This window comes from Pristis pectinata, chromosome 16 (genome assembly GCF_009764475.1).
Source record: "Pristis pectinata isolate sPriPec2 chromosome 16, sPriPec2.1.pri, whole genome shotgun sequence".
Lineage (NCBI taxonomy): Eukaryota > Metazoa > Chordata > Chondrichthyes > Rhinopristiformes > Pristidae > Pristis > Pristis pectinata.
This window is the reverse complement of record NC_067420.1, coordinates 34,455,540-34,472,731: the sequence shown is the minus strand read 5'-3', so window position 1 is coordinate 34,472,731 and position 17,192 is coordinate 34,455,540. Positions and strand designations below refer to the sequence as shown.

At 41.2% G+C, this 17,192-nt stretch overlaps 1 protein-coding gene across 2 annotated transcripts in view; it reads right to left on the bottom strand.

The window, feature by feature from the left end:
* Nucleotides 1-1,371: 1,371 nt before the first annotated feature.
* Nucleotides 1,372-17,192, bottom strand: part of LOC127579010 (eyes absent homolog 1-like) — a 196,013-nt gene continuing 180,192 nt past the window's right edge. For both annotated transcript variants that reach the window (XM_052031642.1, XM_052031641.1), the window contains exons 12-17: nt 9,507-9,565; nt 9,230-9,390; nt 8,600-8,714; nt 7,441-7,562; nt 6,919-7,019; nt 1,372-2,179 (exon numbers count right to left, since the gene is read on the bottom strand). In XM_052031642.1, the coding sequence (XP_051887602.1) occupies nt 2,099-2,179; nt 6,919-7,019; nt 7,441-7,562; nt 8,600-8,714; nt 9,230-9,390; nt 9,507-9,565 (639 nt within the window). In that variant the 3' untranslated portion in view covers nt 1,372-2,098. The remainder of the gene's footprint in view (nt 2,180-6,918; nt 7,020-7,440; nt 7,563-8,599; nt 8,715-9,229; nt 9,391-9,506; nt 9,566-17,192) is intronic.

The window sequence follows — 17,192 nt, the reverse complement described above, 5'->3', positions numbered from 1 at the left end:
AATAAATTCAACAATTTAAAGTAATTAAGTTAATCCTCAGGCCCTCAACAATCTGCATACATGATGATACTATTCTGTTGATAATCTGTATTTAATTTAAAATTTAGAGACAAACCACAGTGAAAGGGAGGGAAAACATGTAATGAAAGACTTTGCAAATAGAATCCAGCTAATTGTTCAACCCTTGCCATTACCAACAGTAACAGAATTTATAGAAGTTGCATTGCCCAGTATTTAAGATAAGAGCAATAATGAACATAATCATCGAACCATTATTAGGATACAAAGTCCCAAGCTGCTTAACAGAAGAATTGTTAAACAAAATTCAATATAGTGCATTTAACGAGACATTAGGGTAGATGACTGCTATCTTCAATGCAGGAGTAGGCTTTCAACAATATCTTAAAGTAAGAAAGGATGACGAAGTTGAGGGAGCTTGGACCTTGGAAACTGGAGACACGGCTTCCAATGATAGACCAATTTTAAAGATGAAGATGTTCAAGAAGTGTAGAGATTTCAGAAGGCTCCCAGAGGATAGAAGGGACTATAGGGAAAGGGAGGGCATATTTGTGGGATCCTGGCCTCGTATGATAGATTTGACCATATTGGCATTGTATGAAGTTTGCTCCTTAAGGGCACTGTAATCTGGCAGAATTGAACACCCTCCCATTGTAAACCTTCTCAAGTTAAATTTCATTGATTTCAAGGATCCTAATGATCCATGGATTAATGAATAATCCATGGATAATGATTATGGAGACTGATGGTTGAAAGTTTGTTGGTATCAAGTGGAAGAAGCATATTTGAAGTTAAACAGTCTCACAAAATGCTTGAACACTCATGGGCTGTGGCTACTTCAGGATTCAGGTACTGTGGTGAGTGATGTATTTTCCTTTACTCTAATTGAGATGATTAGTCAACAACTCCATTATCATTGTATCATGTGACCTTCAGGGTGGACCGTGGTAATTTCTTGTCCATATTTCTGTGTCCCATTGTCAGCAATTGGCCAATGATACAAACTGCATGTATCAAACTCTTAGCAATATAGGACCCAGAACAATGAGGGGAAAACATATGTGCGATATTAGCTATGAGTTGCATTTGATTAATAGTTTGTTAACTTTATCTTGGATATATACAACCAGGAGTCCTTGGCATGCCTAGTTGAAAACCAATTTAGTTAATCCTTACTTTATAGTTCTATGCCTTTATACAGTTGGTATGAGGATGTGCTTGGCAATTATGAAGAGTGATCTCTCTCCTGCTACTGGACATAAGGTGGGTTTGTTTCACTTTGAAAACTGTCATATAATCTGGCTGTATGGACTAGTTTCAAAAGTCCTTGAAAAATTTCAAATCCTTGTTTATTCAATGCCATTTAACCACAAGATTCGTTGTCACAAAAGTATTGACTGCACATATTGATCAACAAGGTGGTGGCATAAGGTAAAGTGTAGACACATGCACAGTCCACGGAACACCTATCTTTAATAAAAACACTCACAGGTTGCTATTTGCAGTTACTATTGAAAACAACTTGAGCAGTATCAGAGAAAGAGAGAGAGAAATATCGTAAGATTACAAATTTACACAAAAAAAGGATTATTTGTCTTTTGATTGTCTTAGCAATAGCAGGTTTTTTAAATAAGAACTTATCTTCCATTGGGAGGGGCAAGTGTGCTTGCACAGAGCACAGCTCATATTGGGGGAAAAAGCAGGAGTTCATAAATAGCAAGAACCATTAAAAAAACAGTGATTGTACCACGCTGTTGATGACCACAAGTCACCCTTTCCCCCATGATGTCCAAAGCAAAGTCTCAATGACAAAGAAGGGTTCAGTTGACTTTGTAGTTAACATCATATCAGGTTTGTGTCTTTTCAGTAAAGGCGCATTTCCGTAATGAAGATAGTGGTGCAGTGGTTTTAAATGAATTGAGTTTTTTTTTTGAAGGTCAGATCTCATTCTTAACTCTGAAGCCATTTTCATTTTTCTTCTGTGAAGGTTAAGACAAAGCAAACATCAACTGCATAATCCACACATCTCATAGCTGGATCGGCGCCACAGTCAAGGAGCGAAGGTGCAGTCTGTCCTCTGCTACAAGTACTCAAGTTCAAGCGCATGCCGTAGGGCCTCAAGGTCTGCATGGCACGAGATCCTCCAGAACGGCATGTTGTTCTGTAAGAAGCACAGGAGAGTTTGCTGAAAGGAAAGGTGTCAGACTTCAATCTACAACAGGGTGACCAATCAGAATATTTAATTCAGAACAAACCCTGCCGCACATTTATGCCTCAGCTCCAACTGACTCTTGTAAAGGTGGGTTTGGGGGTGGACGGTCCGCTGCATTAAGTGCCCAGCTGCCATGCATCCACACTCCCGGCAATAAGTCAAGGCGAGATCTGGGACCAGGTCATCTACAGAGAAGAGGGATACTTGGGGTTGGGGTGGATTGGAAGGCGTTTGAGGATGATTATTGCCATTGTCAGGGTGAGGGTTGATAGCTGTGGATAAATGGTGCCGTGGGGGTACTGTCATTTGGAGAGTGGTGGTTGGTGACCTTGGGGATATTGGTAGTTGGTTGGGGGGACAGTGGTGGCCAGTCACTGAGGCATGTCATTCATAGTCAGGGATAGATTGGGAGCTTGACATTTGGGTGGATTTGATAGTTGTGGGGCTGAATGGTGGCTGGAGATGAGTAACTGGTCAGGGAGGTTTGAGTTGGGTCAGCATATTGGTGAGTGACGAGCGTGGGTGAAGTGTTTCGAGGAGATGATGGTAATTACCAAATGTGTGGGCAGGGACCTGAGGGGAGGCTGGGTGAGGGTGACTTACTAGAAGGAGCCCTGCCTGATGTGTGTTCCAGCACTGGACTGGGTCCAGCTCAGACAGATACTCTTTAAGTAATGATAAGGCAGACTCGTAGGTGTTGCTTCTGCATGAGGGACCCGTGGAATGAAAATTAACGAAGTTGCATCCAGCCATGCATGCATGTCCTTGGATGCCACAGCACTTGATTGGCAGCTCCCTGTGTTGACACATCAGGACTAAAAGGAAAATAGGGGACTTTGCAATCCGCACATTAAATCCTCGATTTTGCATCTCCTGTTGCTTTTCATTGAAATTGAATCACTTGGCACCCAAGAAAATGATGCTACTCGACATTAGTGAGTTTCTTCAGAGCAGCAGCACTACTCCCTCAAGTTAAAGAAGTTGTGGAAGGGGGTCAAAGACTTTCTTGTGAGGAAGGGAGTGAATGAAAATCCCTTATTATTTTAGTGAAACGTTTCTGCTTGTGTTGCAATCAGTAATGACATGGTGTGCTTCTGGATCAAATTTACTACAAATCTACTGCAATGTGCAATTCATTCCCTTGAAAAAGATTCAATGTCAACAGAACTCCAGCAGCAGTGAATTTGGAAATTACTGTGGGAAGCTAAAAGCACTGAGGACCGAACATTATGATTAGAGTCCGAATCTTGACATTGAAATTGCATTGGATATTTTTTCCAACATGTCCATGCATAAATGCTTTACACTTTACAAAACACTTCTTATGGCTTAGATCAATGTTAATATAGAGAATATGAGGGTAATTCTGTGGAGATCTATTTGTGATACAGAGCCACACTAGGCAGGATAGTGGGTCTGAATAGCTTTCTCGTCTTGATACCGTTCTTCACTGCCATACCGTGAGGATCCACACTGGGAATAAATGGTGTATTGTTATTCTTTACTGTCAAAGCAGGTTCTATTTACGCTGGCACCCACCTACCAAAGAGCTGAAATAAATATCTAAAATGGACTAATCCAACTTTTTGGTGAACATTGCTGATTTAGTAGAAATACTCATCTATCTAGCACACCCCAAACCAGCATGTGATCAATAAACACTGCAATGTGAGACTGAACCTGCAACAAATATCGCAACTTACTCCTTCCTCCAGGAAGACAAAACAAATGCTACCTCAAAATAACCTTAGCCCAGTTTAAGCTGTCACCTTAATTCAATGCAACAGGAAAGCAACTTTTTACCACTGTAAGGTTACGAGCATCATTACCCCGTACAATCAGCAGAACAGTCGGTAGCGTCAGCTGGGATTGGTACTTATACTATTCTTGGACTTTGAACCAGATTGTGATCTTCGAACCTGATCAGCAGACCACATCAAAGACCACGGATGGTAGGTTAATTTGCCCCTTGTGCAGGTGAGGGTTGGAATTGATGGGAATACGGGGGCAGGGGTTACAGGGAAATTGAGTGTGGGAATGGGATTGATCTGTGAACTGGCATAAACTCAATGGGCTGAAGAGCCTCCTATGTTGTAAGGAAATACGAGTTGGGATGACTGGCTAATTTCATTTGAGTTGCATTTTTCTGATTTTTGGGAGCATGATATTTTAATTTTATCAAAAAAGGTGTTTTTTTTATTGAAAACTGACAATCTTATTTGATGCTGTTGGGGTCAGCCATGTGGCACAGTAGCTTGTTCCATGGTTGGCTGTATGACAAACACTCCCTGGGACCCAGGCCTGTGTGTTCATCAGTCAGATGTAGTCTACCTGTTTCAGGACTCAAGCTCGGTCTACCAGCCATTCAGTTCCAGCTTTGATTTCTCTAGCATGGCTCCCACCCAGCCACAGATCGAAAGGTAAAGCTACTGATGCTGAACTAGTGTGGAGGTAACAGCTGTTGGGTATACTCACCTGTTGATAATCGATTCCTTTGACTTCAATGAAACTAAACGTAGATGGGGGCGATGGAATCATAATTGTCTTACATGTGTTTATCCTTGGTAACCAAAGACTAATTTCTCTCCAGTTATATTTTAGGAAGTGCTTGTATTTACGATTAGCTTAACCCGATAAGGGAAACAGACTGCATAAGATTTAATCTGTACTATTCATGCACAGGTGGATAGTGATCATATGATGGGATGTTTCTATTACTGAAGCATACTCAATGTGGGTATGGCAATTTGGATCTCAGTGCCTTCATTGATGGAGTAGTCTTTGTCCTGCTCCTCTTTACCCTTAAGGTAGTCCAAAATAAACAAACTGTGAAGAAGCACTTTGATTATCTAAAATACACTATTAATGTGCAGCTTTTGATTCTTTTGTAAAAGTTTTATGTTTTGGTATTTTTATGACACTATTCCTTTACTTTTATAAGAAAAAATAAGCAGGGCTTGTTAAAATGGGAATCCAACTGAAGTCAGATAGCATCTGAACTGTCGATACAACAGTTATTTGTAGTGAAAGTCTCTTCAAGCTATTATACATAGCTCAGGTGTGTAGCTGAGTCAGCCCTTCTCATCAATCAACCTATAGACAGGCATGCTGGCTGCTCTTCACGCAATGCCTTCACTACACAAACAGAGCATTCACACTGGGACACACCAGTAAGAGGCCACTTCAAACCTTTTCTTCAAACAGCTACTGAAGCTTATTAGAGTTAGATATCCTGGTAAAGACTTTGTTTGCTCAGTTGCTTCAGGTGTTGACCTTGGGGGGGGGGGGTGGGTGGGGGTAGGGGGAGGAAGATGGGTTTGCTTTGATGTTTCTGGGTACATCAGCTATATCTTTGTACAATGAATTTGTTACTGGGAAAGTGCTGTATATTCGGTGGGACCTCCATTATCTGTCATCATTGATATAGCCCAGGGTGGACAGTGGAAATTGCTGCATAATAGAGTGCTAAATTTTGATGTTGCAATATCCTAGCCATGGAAATAAAGCAAGGACAATATAGATAATGGTAAATTCCTGTTTTCTTTGATTAAGTTTGAATTATATCGGAAGAGAAGAAGATCTTGTGCTGTATCAATTGAGAAGGTGAATAATTTGATATACCATATGTCATGTGTGTACAACAACTAGACTCAAATCTGGCACTGTACTGGAAGTTTGTAATACCAATACTACAATACCACAAGAATGCATAGTTATGCAATACTACTGCATGTCCGCCCCACAACAATAGAGTACATGAAGAATATTGTTTAGGAAATGATTGAATTTACATTGAGATTTTTGGATGCTATCAGCATAGAGTAAATGCTTCATTTTGTCTTTTTGGGAAGTCAAGTCTCCCGGTGCAGCACAGTGTTCAGGCTGCTGAAAAGAGATATGAGGGCCATCAGGAAGGATCAATAGGTGACATGAAGCTTGAAGAAAGACCAGTGATGGAACCATGATAGGTACGAGATGAATACTGAAATGTAACCCCCAAATGAGTCCAATGTTAGCAATGCGTCTGTAGTAGCCCCTGAAGGTCTCAACTTGAAGGCTCAAAGTATTGTCAGGATCAGTTATCATTTGAGGGGAGCTCAATGACTGGTAGGTAGGACTAGTCTGGCTGCTTGAAAGTGGTGAGAAAAGGAGGGGACAAGGTTCTCATAAATCTGCATCTTCCTGATGGGCCCAGAGAGCCCATTTGGTAATCAATGATCACCATGTACAACACTTTCTACAATTAGTATGGTAGGTGATCTGTCCATTTCTACATCTGCTGCTGGAGTCCTACAATAGTTATAGGATCCTGACTTGTACATTTAAACAATATTCCTGTCAGTTGTGGAAGAAACTGTGGAACACCAAATAAAAGAGCTGCCTGAAAATTTAATTGGACAGGAGGATAGGGGTCCGAGTTATCTTGAGTTTAATTCTCCAGAAGCCTGCAAATAAAAATCTTCCCCAAAGTAGAACTGAAACCACCACTGCAAGAATTTTCACTTCCCAGTTAAGGGTAAGTGGGTTTTTTAAATCGAAAATGCATAGAGAACATTAGGAAAAGAAGGAATGCATTCACAAATCCTTGAGTTCAGGAGGAAGTAATTATGTTGCTTGGTATCTAATAATTGATAACTAATAGATTTATTCTATTTGAAAAGTGATGCAGTTCAACATAAAAGACGTACCTTTTTTGCTGCTTGTTCTTCTTCAACACCATCCCCCACCACAATGTAGACTGCTTTCCTTCCAAACCTTTGCACTATTCTTTCAAAACAGCTTTCCTTCCCTAAAAATGAACAACAACATTGATGTTCCTCCAATCTCAGTGAAGAGCAGCAATCGGTGAAGTATTTTCATGTCCCTTCTACAGCTGAGGTGAGAGTATTCACAATGGCATTAGGTGTGATCACAGTGCAACCAAGCTGTGCTGACACTTTCTTGTTCTTGGGCCAAGTACATTGACTAATCATTTACATTCAATTCAATATACCTTGCTTTAATTGTTTGTATTTCAAGTCTTGTTATCTATTAGCGTCACTCACGGCGACTCTAAAGTCAACAATGAGCAAATCCAGTGTTTGCTGAATTCAGGCTCTGCTTTTGTCTGGGCGTTATTTTCGCACAAAATGTAATCCCAAGCCAATTATTATGTATAATTTAGAATAAAAATAGGTTTCCAAGAGTCGTTAAAATTCCAATGCGCTTACCTGTTTTTGTAGCACTGTAGATATTTTCTATGGGGAAGACTGTACCCAGTCCGTACAACAATACCTTGGAGAGGGCAGGTATCAGCTGTGTTGTTGTAACCAGAATATTCACACAATTTGATCTGTAAAATAAATCAATTGACTCAAAGTACTTTTAGATCAGAGCTATACAGTGCCTCAGGATTTCATTAAATAATACTCAACACACCAAAATGTTTTACCTACAGTCTTGAAAGCAAATCATTTTTCTAACTATCTGATAAACCAAGGGGTCTGGTCACTCTTGAGCATTGTTCAAATGGCAGTTGCTACGTTGACATTTTTAACAGTGAATTCTGGTAGGCTATTTGATTGCAAATGCCATCACAGCTGAGTGCAGTCCAGTCGTACAGTAACACAGCACAGAAATAGGCCCTTCAATCCAACTGGTCCATTCCCACCAAGATTCCCATCTAAGCTAGTCCCATTTGCCTGCATTTGGCCCATATCCCTCTAAACTTTTCCTATCCATGTACCTGTCCAAGTACCTTTTAAATATTGTTAATGTACCTGCTCAACCACTTCCTCTGGCAGCTCATTCCATATATTGACCTGGGTGAAAAACTTGCTCCTCAGTTTCCTATTAAATCTCTCCCCTCTCATTTTAAACCTATGCCCACTGGTTCTTGATTTCCCCAACCCTGGAAAAAATACTCTGCACATTGACCCTATCTATGTACCTCTATGTTACCCCTCATTCCTAAGCTCCAATGAAAAAAGTCCCAACCTGCTCAACCTCTCTCTATAGCTCAGTCCCAAGTCCTGGCAACATCCTCACAGATCTCCTCTGCACTCTTTCCAGCTTAATGGCATCTTTCCTATAGCAGGTGAGCAAAACTGAATAACACATTCCAAATGCGGTCTCGCCAATGTCTTGTACACTGCAACATAACATGCCATTGACTCACTTTTATGTGCTATTGGCAAACGATAATGATTTTGCACAGTAAACATTAACATCCTCTTCTGAGTCAGTCCCATCATAATGAAAGTCTTTCAATCCAGGCAACATCCTGGTGAATTGCCCTCTCTCCAGCACATATCTTTCACCCATTCCCCATCCCAAACTTACCAACATATTGCTAGTTGAAAAAGGACCAAAAAACCACAGGTGGCTTACCTAGAGTTAATTAGACTGAGTGCTTTCAGTGCATGTGTCAGCCACAGGTCAGTCAGAGCCTCCATGTCTGCCCTCAGCTGCAGCCACCCTTCTCTCTTGGGTGTCCCGATTAAACCTGTGCAATGACACAGAGCCAAGTCTTAATGCAATACTGCTGGTTACAGTAGCACATTGCTGCTGCACGGTTCTGTAGCCAAGACTAACCAGGAAAACAACATGCAAAATATAACTGTCAGGTACTCGGCCATAATTGGTGAGAGGTCTGATACAGATTCACCAGTAAAAATAATGCAGACTGTCTCCCTTGTGATGAATTACTGCATTTACTAAACGCATCAAAAGTAACGGATGATTCATTGACTTAATTAACCCAGATATGGTTCTCTATCATATCCTGTGGGGTTTGCTTTTTATTACATTTTCCTCTTTCCTTTTGAGAGCAATTTCTTCTTGGAGACTGACAAGGAGTATTTCTATCTTGGTTATTAGATTTGTCAGATTTACTCTCACTGGAAAGACTTCTTTTGAAACTTTTTACGGTGGAACTGTCATTATGTGACTTATGGTCTGTGCATGCCAAGAATTTTTGATAGGAAGGTTTTCGTTCGACATCAAGTTGTAGATACTTGCCCCCAACATTGTTTTTGTAGGTGTTGTACATTTCTTTTACTCGACGGTAACGGAATGCCAACTTTCTCATCCAGTCTACACCCCCATGCACTCCAGAGCCTATGCAAAGGTTTCCACCAACTGCGGCTGTTTGGAAACCATCTGTTGCAAAGTTATATGTGCTGTGTGGGAGGAGAGAGGAAGACTGTTAGTGGCATTAGTTCCATTAATTAGTGCACAGCTGAAACACTGGAGAATTATACAGCTCATGTGGGATTTACTTTCAGTACAAGCTCACCTCAGATCCTGCCCGTTGTCATCTGAAGACACATCATCAATGTGGACCTGGTCACACTCCTGTAAAATTATAATTGAAACAAAAACTCCAGAGTTTGAGTAAACTGCAGCACACTGAATATTTTCATCACCAAATTATCTGCAGTGGAGCATTTTCCCATGAAAAGATCGTTTCCTGAAACAGTTGGGGATAAGAATATGGAATCGGATGTTATATCAAACTCCAGAAAAATGATTTTAACCTTTAGCCTCTGACCAATATCTATATTCTGTCTTACTTAACTGTATTCTCTCAAGGCACTGAGGTCAAAGTTGAAACCCATGTTGGCTTTTAGTATTCTACAAGATTATGTCTGAACAAAAGAATGTTGTTGGAAAATACAGCTAATGAGGAAATGTTTAGTGGTTCTGTCAGGTTCTGTATTTCTACTTTATCAGGAGAAGTTACAGTAAATTCCTTTTGCAGATGTTCAATTGGTAGTAAATGTGCAGAGGCTTTGAAAGCTGTAATGTCCTTTCTACTTCAGTAGCTTGGACATAGTCTGCCACAGCTTTGCAAGTGTGTTATCATTAGAAGTATCACCGGTCAACTGTCAATCTCAAATGAGCTTCATTCAGCAGCAAGGGGTTAAGCTACCGGTTTTACTTTCGTCTTGAAAAGTTAGAAAACGTAGAATGGACTTGACAGAAATGCTTTTTTTAAAGTAAATATGTAGGCACTGGTGGACTTGCTAATTTGAGCAGTTTTTTGCAAGTGAACCTGTGAGGGTGGCAAGGAACAAGATTGAAAGGAATATTCCTGTTGTCCCTCAATATTGCCTAAGGAGCAAAACTGGATAGCAGTCCTGCCTTGGGAGATAAATAGGGGAGAATAGAAACAATAGAACAATGACGACTTTCAGTTATGTAGCATCTTTAATGTAACAAAACATCCCAAGGTGCATAACAAAAATGTAACCAACCAAAAAAAAGACAGAGTCATATGACCAAAAGCTCAAACATAATCTTCTAAAGGAGGAGAGAGATGTTGAGAGGCAGCAATGTTTAAGGACAGAATTCAAATGTTTTAGGGCCTTGGCAGCTGAAGGTCAAGGCAGGGGTGATTAAAATCAAGGATAAGCAAGAAGCCAGAATTAGAGGAGCCCAGTTTACAGAGACTGAATGAGATAGGCCAGGCAAGAGAGCAGTAGAATTATAACACAAATAAATAATGGAATGTAATGCATGCTTGTGTGTGCCAGCTTATTTTCTTAATTCAAAAATAGTACATTTATTTCCAAACAATATTACAAAGTTAAACATGCTTGATATTCTCTTCCAGAACCTATCCCTGACAACCTATTTTATTTGTTGGATCTTGTCTTAACAGCTTGCCAGTGCTCAGGAAAGGCAAGATTTTAGACAGAGAGTCTGCATCAACCACTCCCAGATCATGTACTCTGTCACTGACATATACAGTAAAGCTTCTGTTCTGCTTTTGTCTTGTTTCCAACTTTGGAGATTCACTTCTTTATACCAGTTATTGTCCACTTCTCAAACTTATTCCCTGTTTCAGATTTCCATTTTAATGGCAGATATGGATAAGTCTGTACTGTACTAGAACCTCTTTGACAGGCTGGAACTCATTTTCCATGAGATCTTTACAGAGGGCAGAGTGGAAACTTTAATCCTTTCATTCTGAGCTGCAATCAAACACAGGTCCCAAAGGTGAAAGAAAGTCTTCTAACACACTGAGCCACCATGTCCCATAAACCCTCAGCATTTTTTTTAAATAACTCTGTAGCTTACCCTAAACCTGATACCCTCAGAAGCAAGGATGTGACCTTTTACACATGCCTGTAAAATAACTGCAACCATTTTTATTATAAATCAAACTATGACAAGAGTTCACATCAGTTAATAGAGTTAGTGAAAACTCAGTGAAATTGAAACTTATACTGCAATTGCTACCTTAAATCTAGCTTAGTTTTTGAAAACAGGAATTGTGAAATTCAAATACTACAGAACCTGGCCCAATGATAACACTTGGGTCAATGTTGCAAGACATTTCAATGGATCCTAATCAACATCTTCCTACCACAGTAGTGTTGAGCTCAAACACTCAGAGTGGAGCCTTAAAATACCAAAATCACAAGACCAAATGCTTGTTAAGGACTTGCCACAATGAATTTCTGTTGCACTCCTAACCATCCTCAATGTCAGTTCAGGTAACTGTCCCCTTGATCGTTGGCAATCAATGCAAAGCACTCTAACCAGCAGGTGTCTCCATAAACTTTGAAAAGTTCTGACTGCTTGAAAGAGTGTGGGAAAAGGCCTCTGTGAGTGTTACTTATCCATCCTCATTGACACAACTCTGGCCAAAAAGCAATGAAAGTTATCCTTCGGGGAAACTTGAGAGAGCTAGTTTTTGAGTGTGGATTCCTAAGATGTTTTTATTTACTTGTTCACAGGATATGGAGGGAAGGCCAGTATTTATTGTCCATCCCCAATTACTCCTTGAACTGTATGTGAGGCCATTTCAAAATCAATATCATTGGTGGGTCTGGGCAAAAATATTGCCTAGAATGAGGAAGAACAGCTGATTTCCTTCCCTGAAGGGCATTAGTGAACCAGATGTTTCTAAAAATCATAACACAGTCGTTTCACAGTTACCATTACTAGCGTTCTATTCCAGATTTATTTAATTAGCTGGATTTAAATTCCCCAGCTACCATGGTGGGATTTGAACTCCTTTTTCCAAATCAGTAGGCAAGGGCTCTGAATATCAGCTCAGTAATTTAACTATTATGCTACTGTGCCCACATGAGAGCTTCTGTATTGCACTACCTTTTCAGCACAGAGCAAGTTTCACTGCTCCAATCAGTGTGGGTCAATAGCTTCATGCCTTATGAAACAAAAAACTTAGCCCTGCATTGGTTCACTTTTACATGCTACTGGAAAATGTTAATGTTTATTGTGCAAGACTATTATCTTCTTCTATTGAGTCAGTCCCTCAAGATCAAGAATGACTTGTTTCCATTCCAGTTCTGTTTGTTCTGAGGAGGCTGAGGAGTCCAGTCTAGGACCAGCAGACTCTCCCACAGATGCAACTGAAGCTGCTTGACAGGGTAGTGGGGGTGGGAGGGGTGGTGAGTGGTTTGGGAGGTGAATCATGCCTTCCAGCATTTACATAGGGTTTCTGCCTACTCCCAGTGCAAGGACATGAGGTTCTAAAAAGCATCCATTTTGAATGTTATAAGCCAGAGATTCCAAACAGATAGTGGGGATATTACTCTTTTTCAAGGAAACTTTGAGAATATCCTTAAATAATTTCCTTTGTCCTCCAGATAACTTCTTGCCATGTCAGAGCTCAGAACAAAGCATCTGCTTTGGGAATCTGGTGTTGAGTACATGAATGGTGTGGTCTGCCCATCTGAGCTGACTAAGTGTAATTGGAGTCTCCTGCATGGGCACATTGGAGAGGGAGAGGATTCTGAGATTGGTTCACTTATCCTGCCCATAGACTTGGTTTTGCAGAGACGGCAATAATGGTATCTCTCCAGTGCCTTGAGGTGTATGCTGTAGATAGTCCATTTGCCAAAAGCCTACAGGAGGGCAGACGCCACTGCTGCCCATTAGATTGAGTGTTTTGTACTGGATTTGAGGTTTTGACCTTCCTACACTTCCTACATTTCTCAGATAGCCAGATGTTGTGCTGGTGCACCAAAGCGATGAATTTCATCAGTGATGTCTGCCTTCACTTAGAGGTGGCTCAAAAGATATGGGACGTGTTTTCTGAGGCATCGTTGTTGAGCTTTGTTGTGTGAGGCACTGTTGTTGAGAGAGGGAGCAGATCCCACCTCATGAGCTGTCACAGACTGGTGTTCCCTCGGTAAATGCCAGACCAGGATGAAGCTGATGTGACAGCTTTGGGTTTCTGGCCATGATAGAGCACTCCACCGGCTGACGCCATCCGCCCGCTCTCACTAGGTGGGCTGCAGTGTGTCACTGCCTTCAACCACTCCACACCCTGACTGGCCTTTGGTAGAGGGGAGGTTACTCAGCGATGATGTACAGGGGTGCTGTTTTTGTGGCTAGAGACTGAGGGAAGGAGAGTGTGGGGTTGACTTGGGAGTGAGAGGTGGGGATAAATGGTAGGAAGGGGATCGCCGGCACAGGGAAGGAAGTAGGGGGCCAACATCAAGGCGCAAGAGAGGGTGAAGGGTGTGTAAGGTTGGGGGTGTGGCTCTAAGAGAGGCTGGGAGGAGGTCAGGGGACAAGGTGGATACCAAAGGAGTAGACATTCGGGACACAGGACGATTAAGGGTAAGAGGGGTCAAGGGGAGGGTGGGTGAGGGGGAGTAAATGGGAGGAGGCAGTGGGCAAGGCTACGTGTGTGTGTGTGTGTGTGTGTGTGTGTGTGTGTGTGTGTGTGTGTATGAGAGTACGTATCTGGTGAAAGGCACATTCCTGCATCCAAGGGCTAATGTCCATCCAGCAGAGCCTAGTTTCCAGACATCTTAAACCCCTTCCCACTGGATCAAGACCTTGCTCTGTCATGCATACGTGCTAGCTGATGTATATCGGCCATTCCGTGGTAAAGGAGATCCCACACAGTGCCAAGACCATTACATGTGCATTGGCTCTCTGGAATAAATGTGCTCAAGCCTCAGCCAAATCTGCAAAGGATTGATTGCCTGCCTACATGTAATGAGTTTTCTTCTCTCAACAGTGGACTGATACCCTGAGAACAAATAACACGTCCAAATCACACCAATCAACATAATGTTAGAATGGTGTGTGGTCTTCAGGCTATTTAATAGGTGGGCCACCTGTGCTCTGTGAATATTTTGCTTTCACTGCTTTTCATAAATGTTTTTTAGATTTATAGTTGGGCAAAAATAATGAACAAAGTACCCTACTGTTCTGAAGATTTCTAGTTTTCAAAGTTTAAGCATTTATGCATTTTACAGTTTCTACCAGTAGCTCTAAAATTAAGGCCCTGGATTCAAATATACACATTTTAATCTAAAATAGCAAAAAGGAAGGACTTGCATTTACTTGGCACCTTTTACGTCTTTTTTAGGATGTCCCAAAGAGCTTTACAACCAATGAAGTACTTTTGGTCTATAGTTGCTATTATAATGCAGGAAATGTGCATATAGGAAGCTCCTAAACTATGTAATACTAACCAGATAATCTCTTTCAGTATACCTGAATGAAGGCCGAAAATTGGTCAGAACAACTTTGCTTCTGTTCTAAACAGTGCCAGCTGAGAAAGCAAACAGAAGCTTCGGTTTAACTTTTCATCCAAAAGCCTACAGCTCGAACAATATAGCACTCCCTCAGTACTGCACTGAGTCTAGACTTTGATGCTCAGGGCTTTGGGGTAGGGCTTGAATCCGTGGACGTCTGACTCAGAGATTGCAGCCAACTGAGCCGTAGCTGACACACGCCAGGTATTTGAGCCTGTGGCACAAATTTCCATTCTAATCATGGGTTTACTTTTACCACAGTTAAGTTCCAATCCAAGAATAGGTAGATTAATCAGATAATCACCATCCAATCTTATTAAGTGGATCAACAGCTTGGACTGCAACAATTCATCAATACTATTTTGGTGGCTACTTCCAGCCCCACAGTCTTTGGACCATTGTAATGTGATTACATGAACAGAATTACCTTCACACCACCCTACCTGCCCCACAACTTCCCCACATCCTTCCTGGAGTTTGCAGTGTAATCCTGACTGGTATATAAATCACCCATTACTGGTGCATTACTTAGTGTGGAAGAGCTATCAACATATTCACTGTGGAGACTCAAGGATAAAGCCCATTCATTATTGAGGGCAAATAGGCATGGGCAAAATAGAGAGTTTTGCCATCATCCCCACATCCCATAAGCAAACAGAATAAACATGTTTTACAGTATCCATTTAGACTGTAAGAATGTATTCGTTAACATAGCATGTAAAGTTACTCTGTGCATAGGTCTCAAATTTTACCTCCTTCTTTAACATTTTAAACAAGTTGTGAGTTTGTTACCTCTGACCCCTTTGAAAAGTTGCCTTTTAATGCCACATATTCACCCATCTCCAGCTACGTCATTTTATTATAGGCTAATTGAATGTGGAGAAGATGGATTACTTACCTCATTCTTCATTCAATGTTCTCTAAAAACTCCCACTCCAATTCTTTCCTTCCCATGCTTTTTGTGGGAGGCAGGATTTGGGCTGGACATTTAGCATAACAGGTCTCCTCCTCTATATCCTGTGCTTTGTGCCCAGGGAATGCATATTCTCTGAAAGCAAATGTCAGGAATAGCAACCCACTGTGTTTTTAATTATTGAAGATTATGATAGTGGTTCTGCCCATTTCCTCATCCTCTGAAGAAAGACGTTATGGCCAATTCCTTGTTAGACCTTTCCTTCCAGCTCATGTGGTCATGTCCACTGGTTTTATGTTCCATGGGAAGAACAAAATACTCGTTAATTTACACTGGAACGATTCTTCAGCAATTTAAACACTTGCCCTATGTCCCTTCCGATCCCTTAGTCTTGTTTCTTTGTTGAAAAAAAACCTCTTTCAATCTATGTATTTCTTGGATCAGAGCCCAGAAATCATCCCAGTAGGTATTCATTGCACATTTTCCGGAAGAATTTCCATGGGGACACATACACTCTGCAGAAACCTTGTATCAGACAGTTATTGGAGTGCATTCCTGAAGTCATGAACATTTATTGGTTCATGGTTAAAGCATATCTAAAATGGCTACTGAAGTTTGCATTGAGGTTATTTATTTCTATAAGAACCTTAATGAATTTCATACCACTCATAAGGTCATTGGAGCTAATTCTTTCACCAGGAGCAAAGAGCAGGCAAGCAGCAAAGTGGTGCAGTGGCACAGCTAGCAGAGCTGCTGCCTCATATCTTCAGGGATGAGGTTTGCTCCTGACCTCCGGTGCTGTCTGTGTGGAGTTTGGACCTTCTCCCTTCTTCCTATGTGGGTTTCTTTTGGGTGCTCTGGTGTCCTCTCATATCTCAAAGATTTATGGGTTGGTAGGATTACTGGCCACTGTAAATTGCCCCTAATGCATAGGTGAGTGGTAGAATCTGGTGAGGGGGTGGAGTTGATGGGAATATGGGGAGAATAAAATGAGATTAGAGTAGGATTAGTGTAAATGGATGATTGATGGTCAATGAGGACTCTGTGGGAGTGAGGGCCTGTGTCCATGCTCTATACTCTACAAAGCAAAATTAAAGTTGTGGTAAGAAGTCAGCAGGATCCCATATAAACATTCCAGGTAAGGACATAATATTTTTCAAATGGCAGGTCAATAAAATGGACTTTCCATGATGTTCCTTTGCAGATACAAAAATACATGACACAAAACTCAAATTATTAGACTAATGGAATACAACAAAGCATTTGCAAGTTGATTTGCAACAGCCACACAATGAATAGACCTATCCATCACCATGTCTCCCCACTAGACCCCACTATAAACCCTCCCCATCCCATTTAATCCCCAGTCCTCAGGTTGTGATTCTTGCCCACTCATCCCAATGACTTGCCACTCAACACCACTGCCCCGCTGACTACCAACTTTACCAATCTCCTGCTTCACCAATGTCATGTATTCCCCCAACACCCATACCCTAACCCAATTAGCTATCTGCCATCTGAATCCTCCCAGAATACCAGC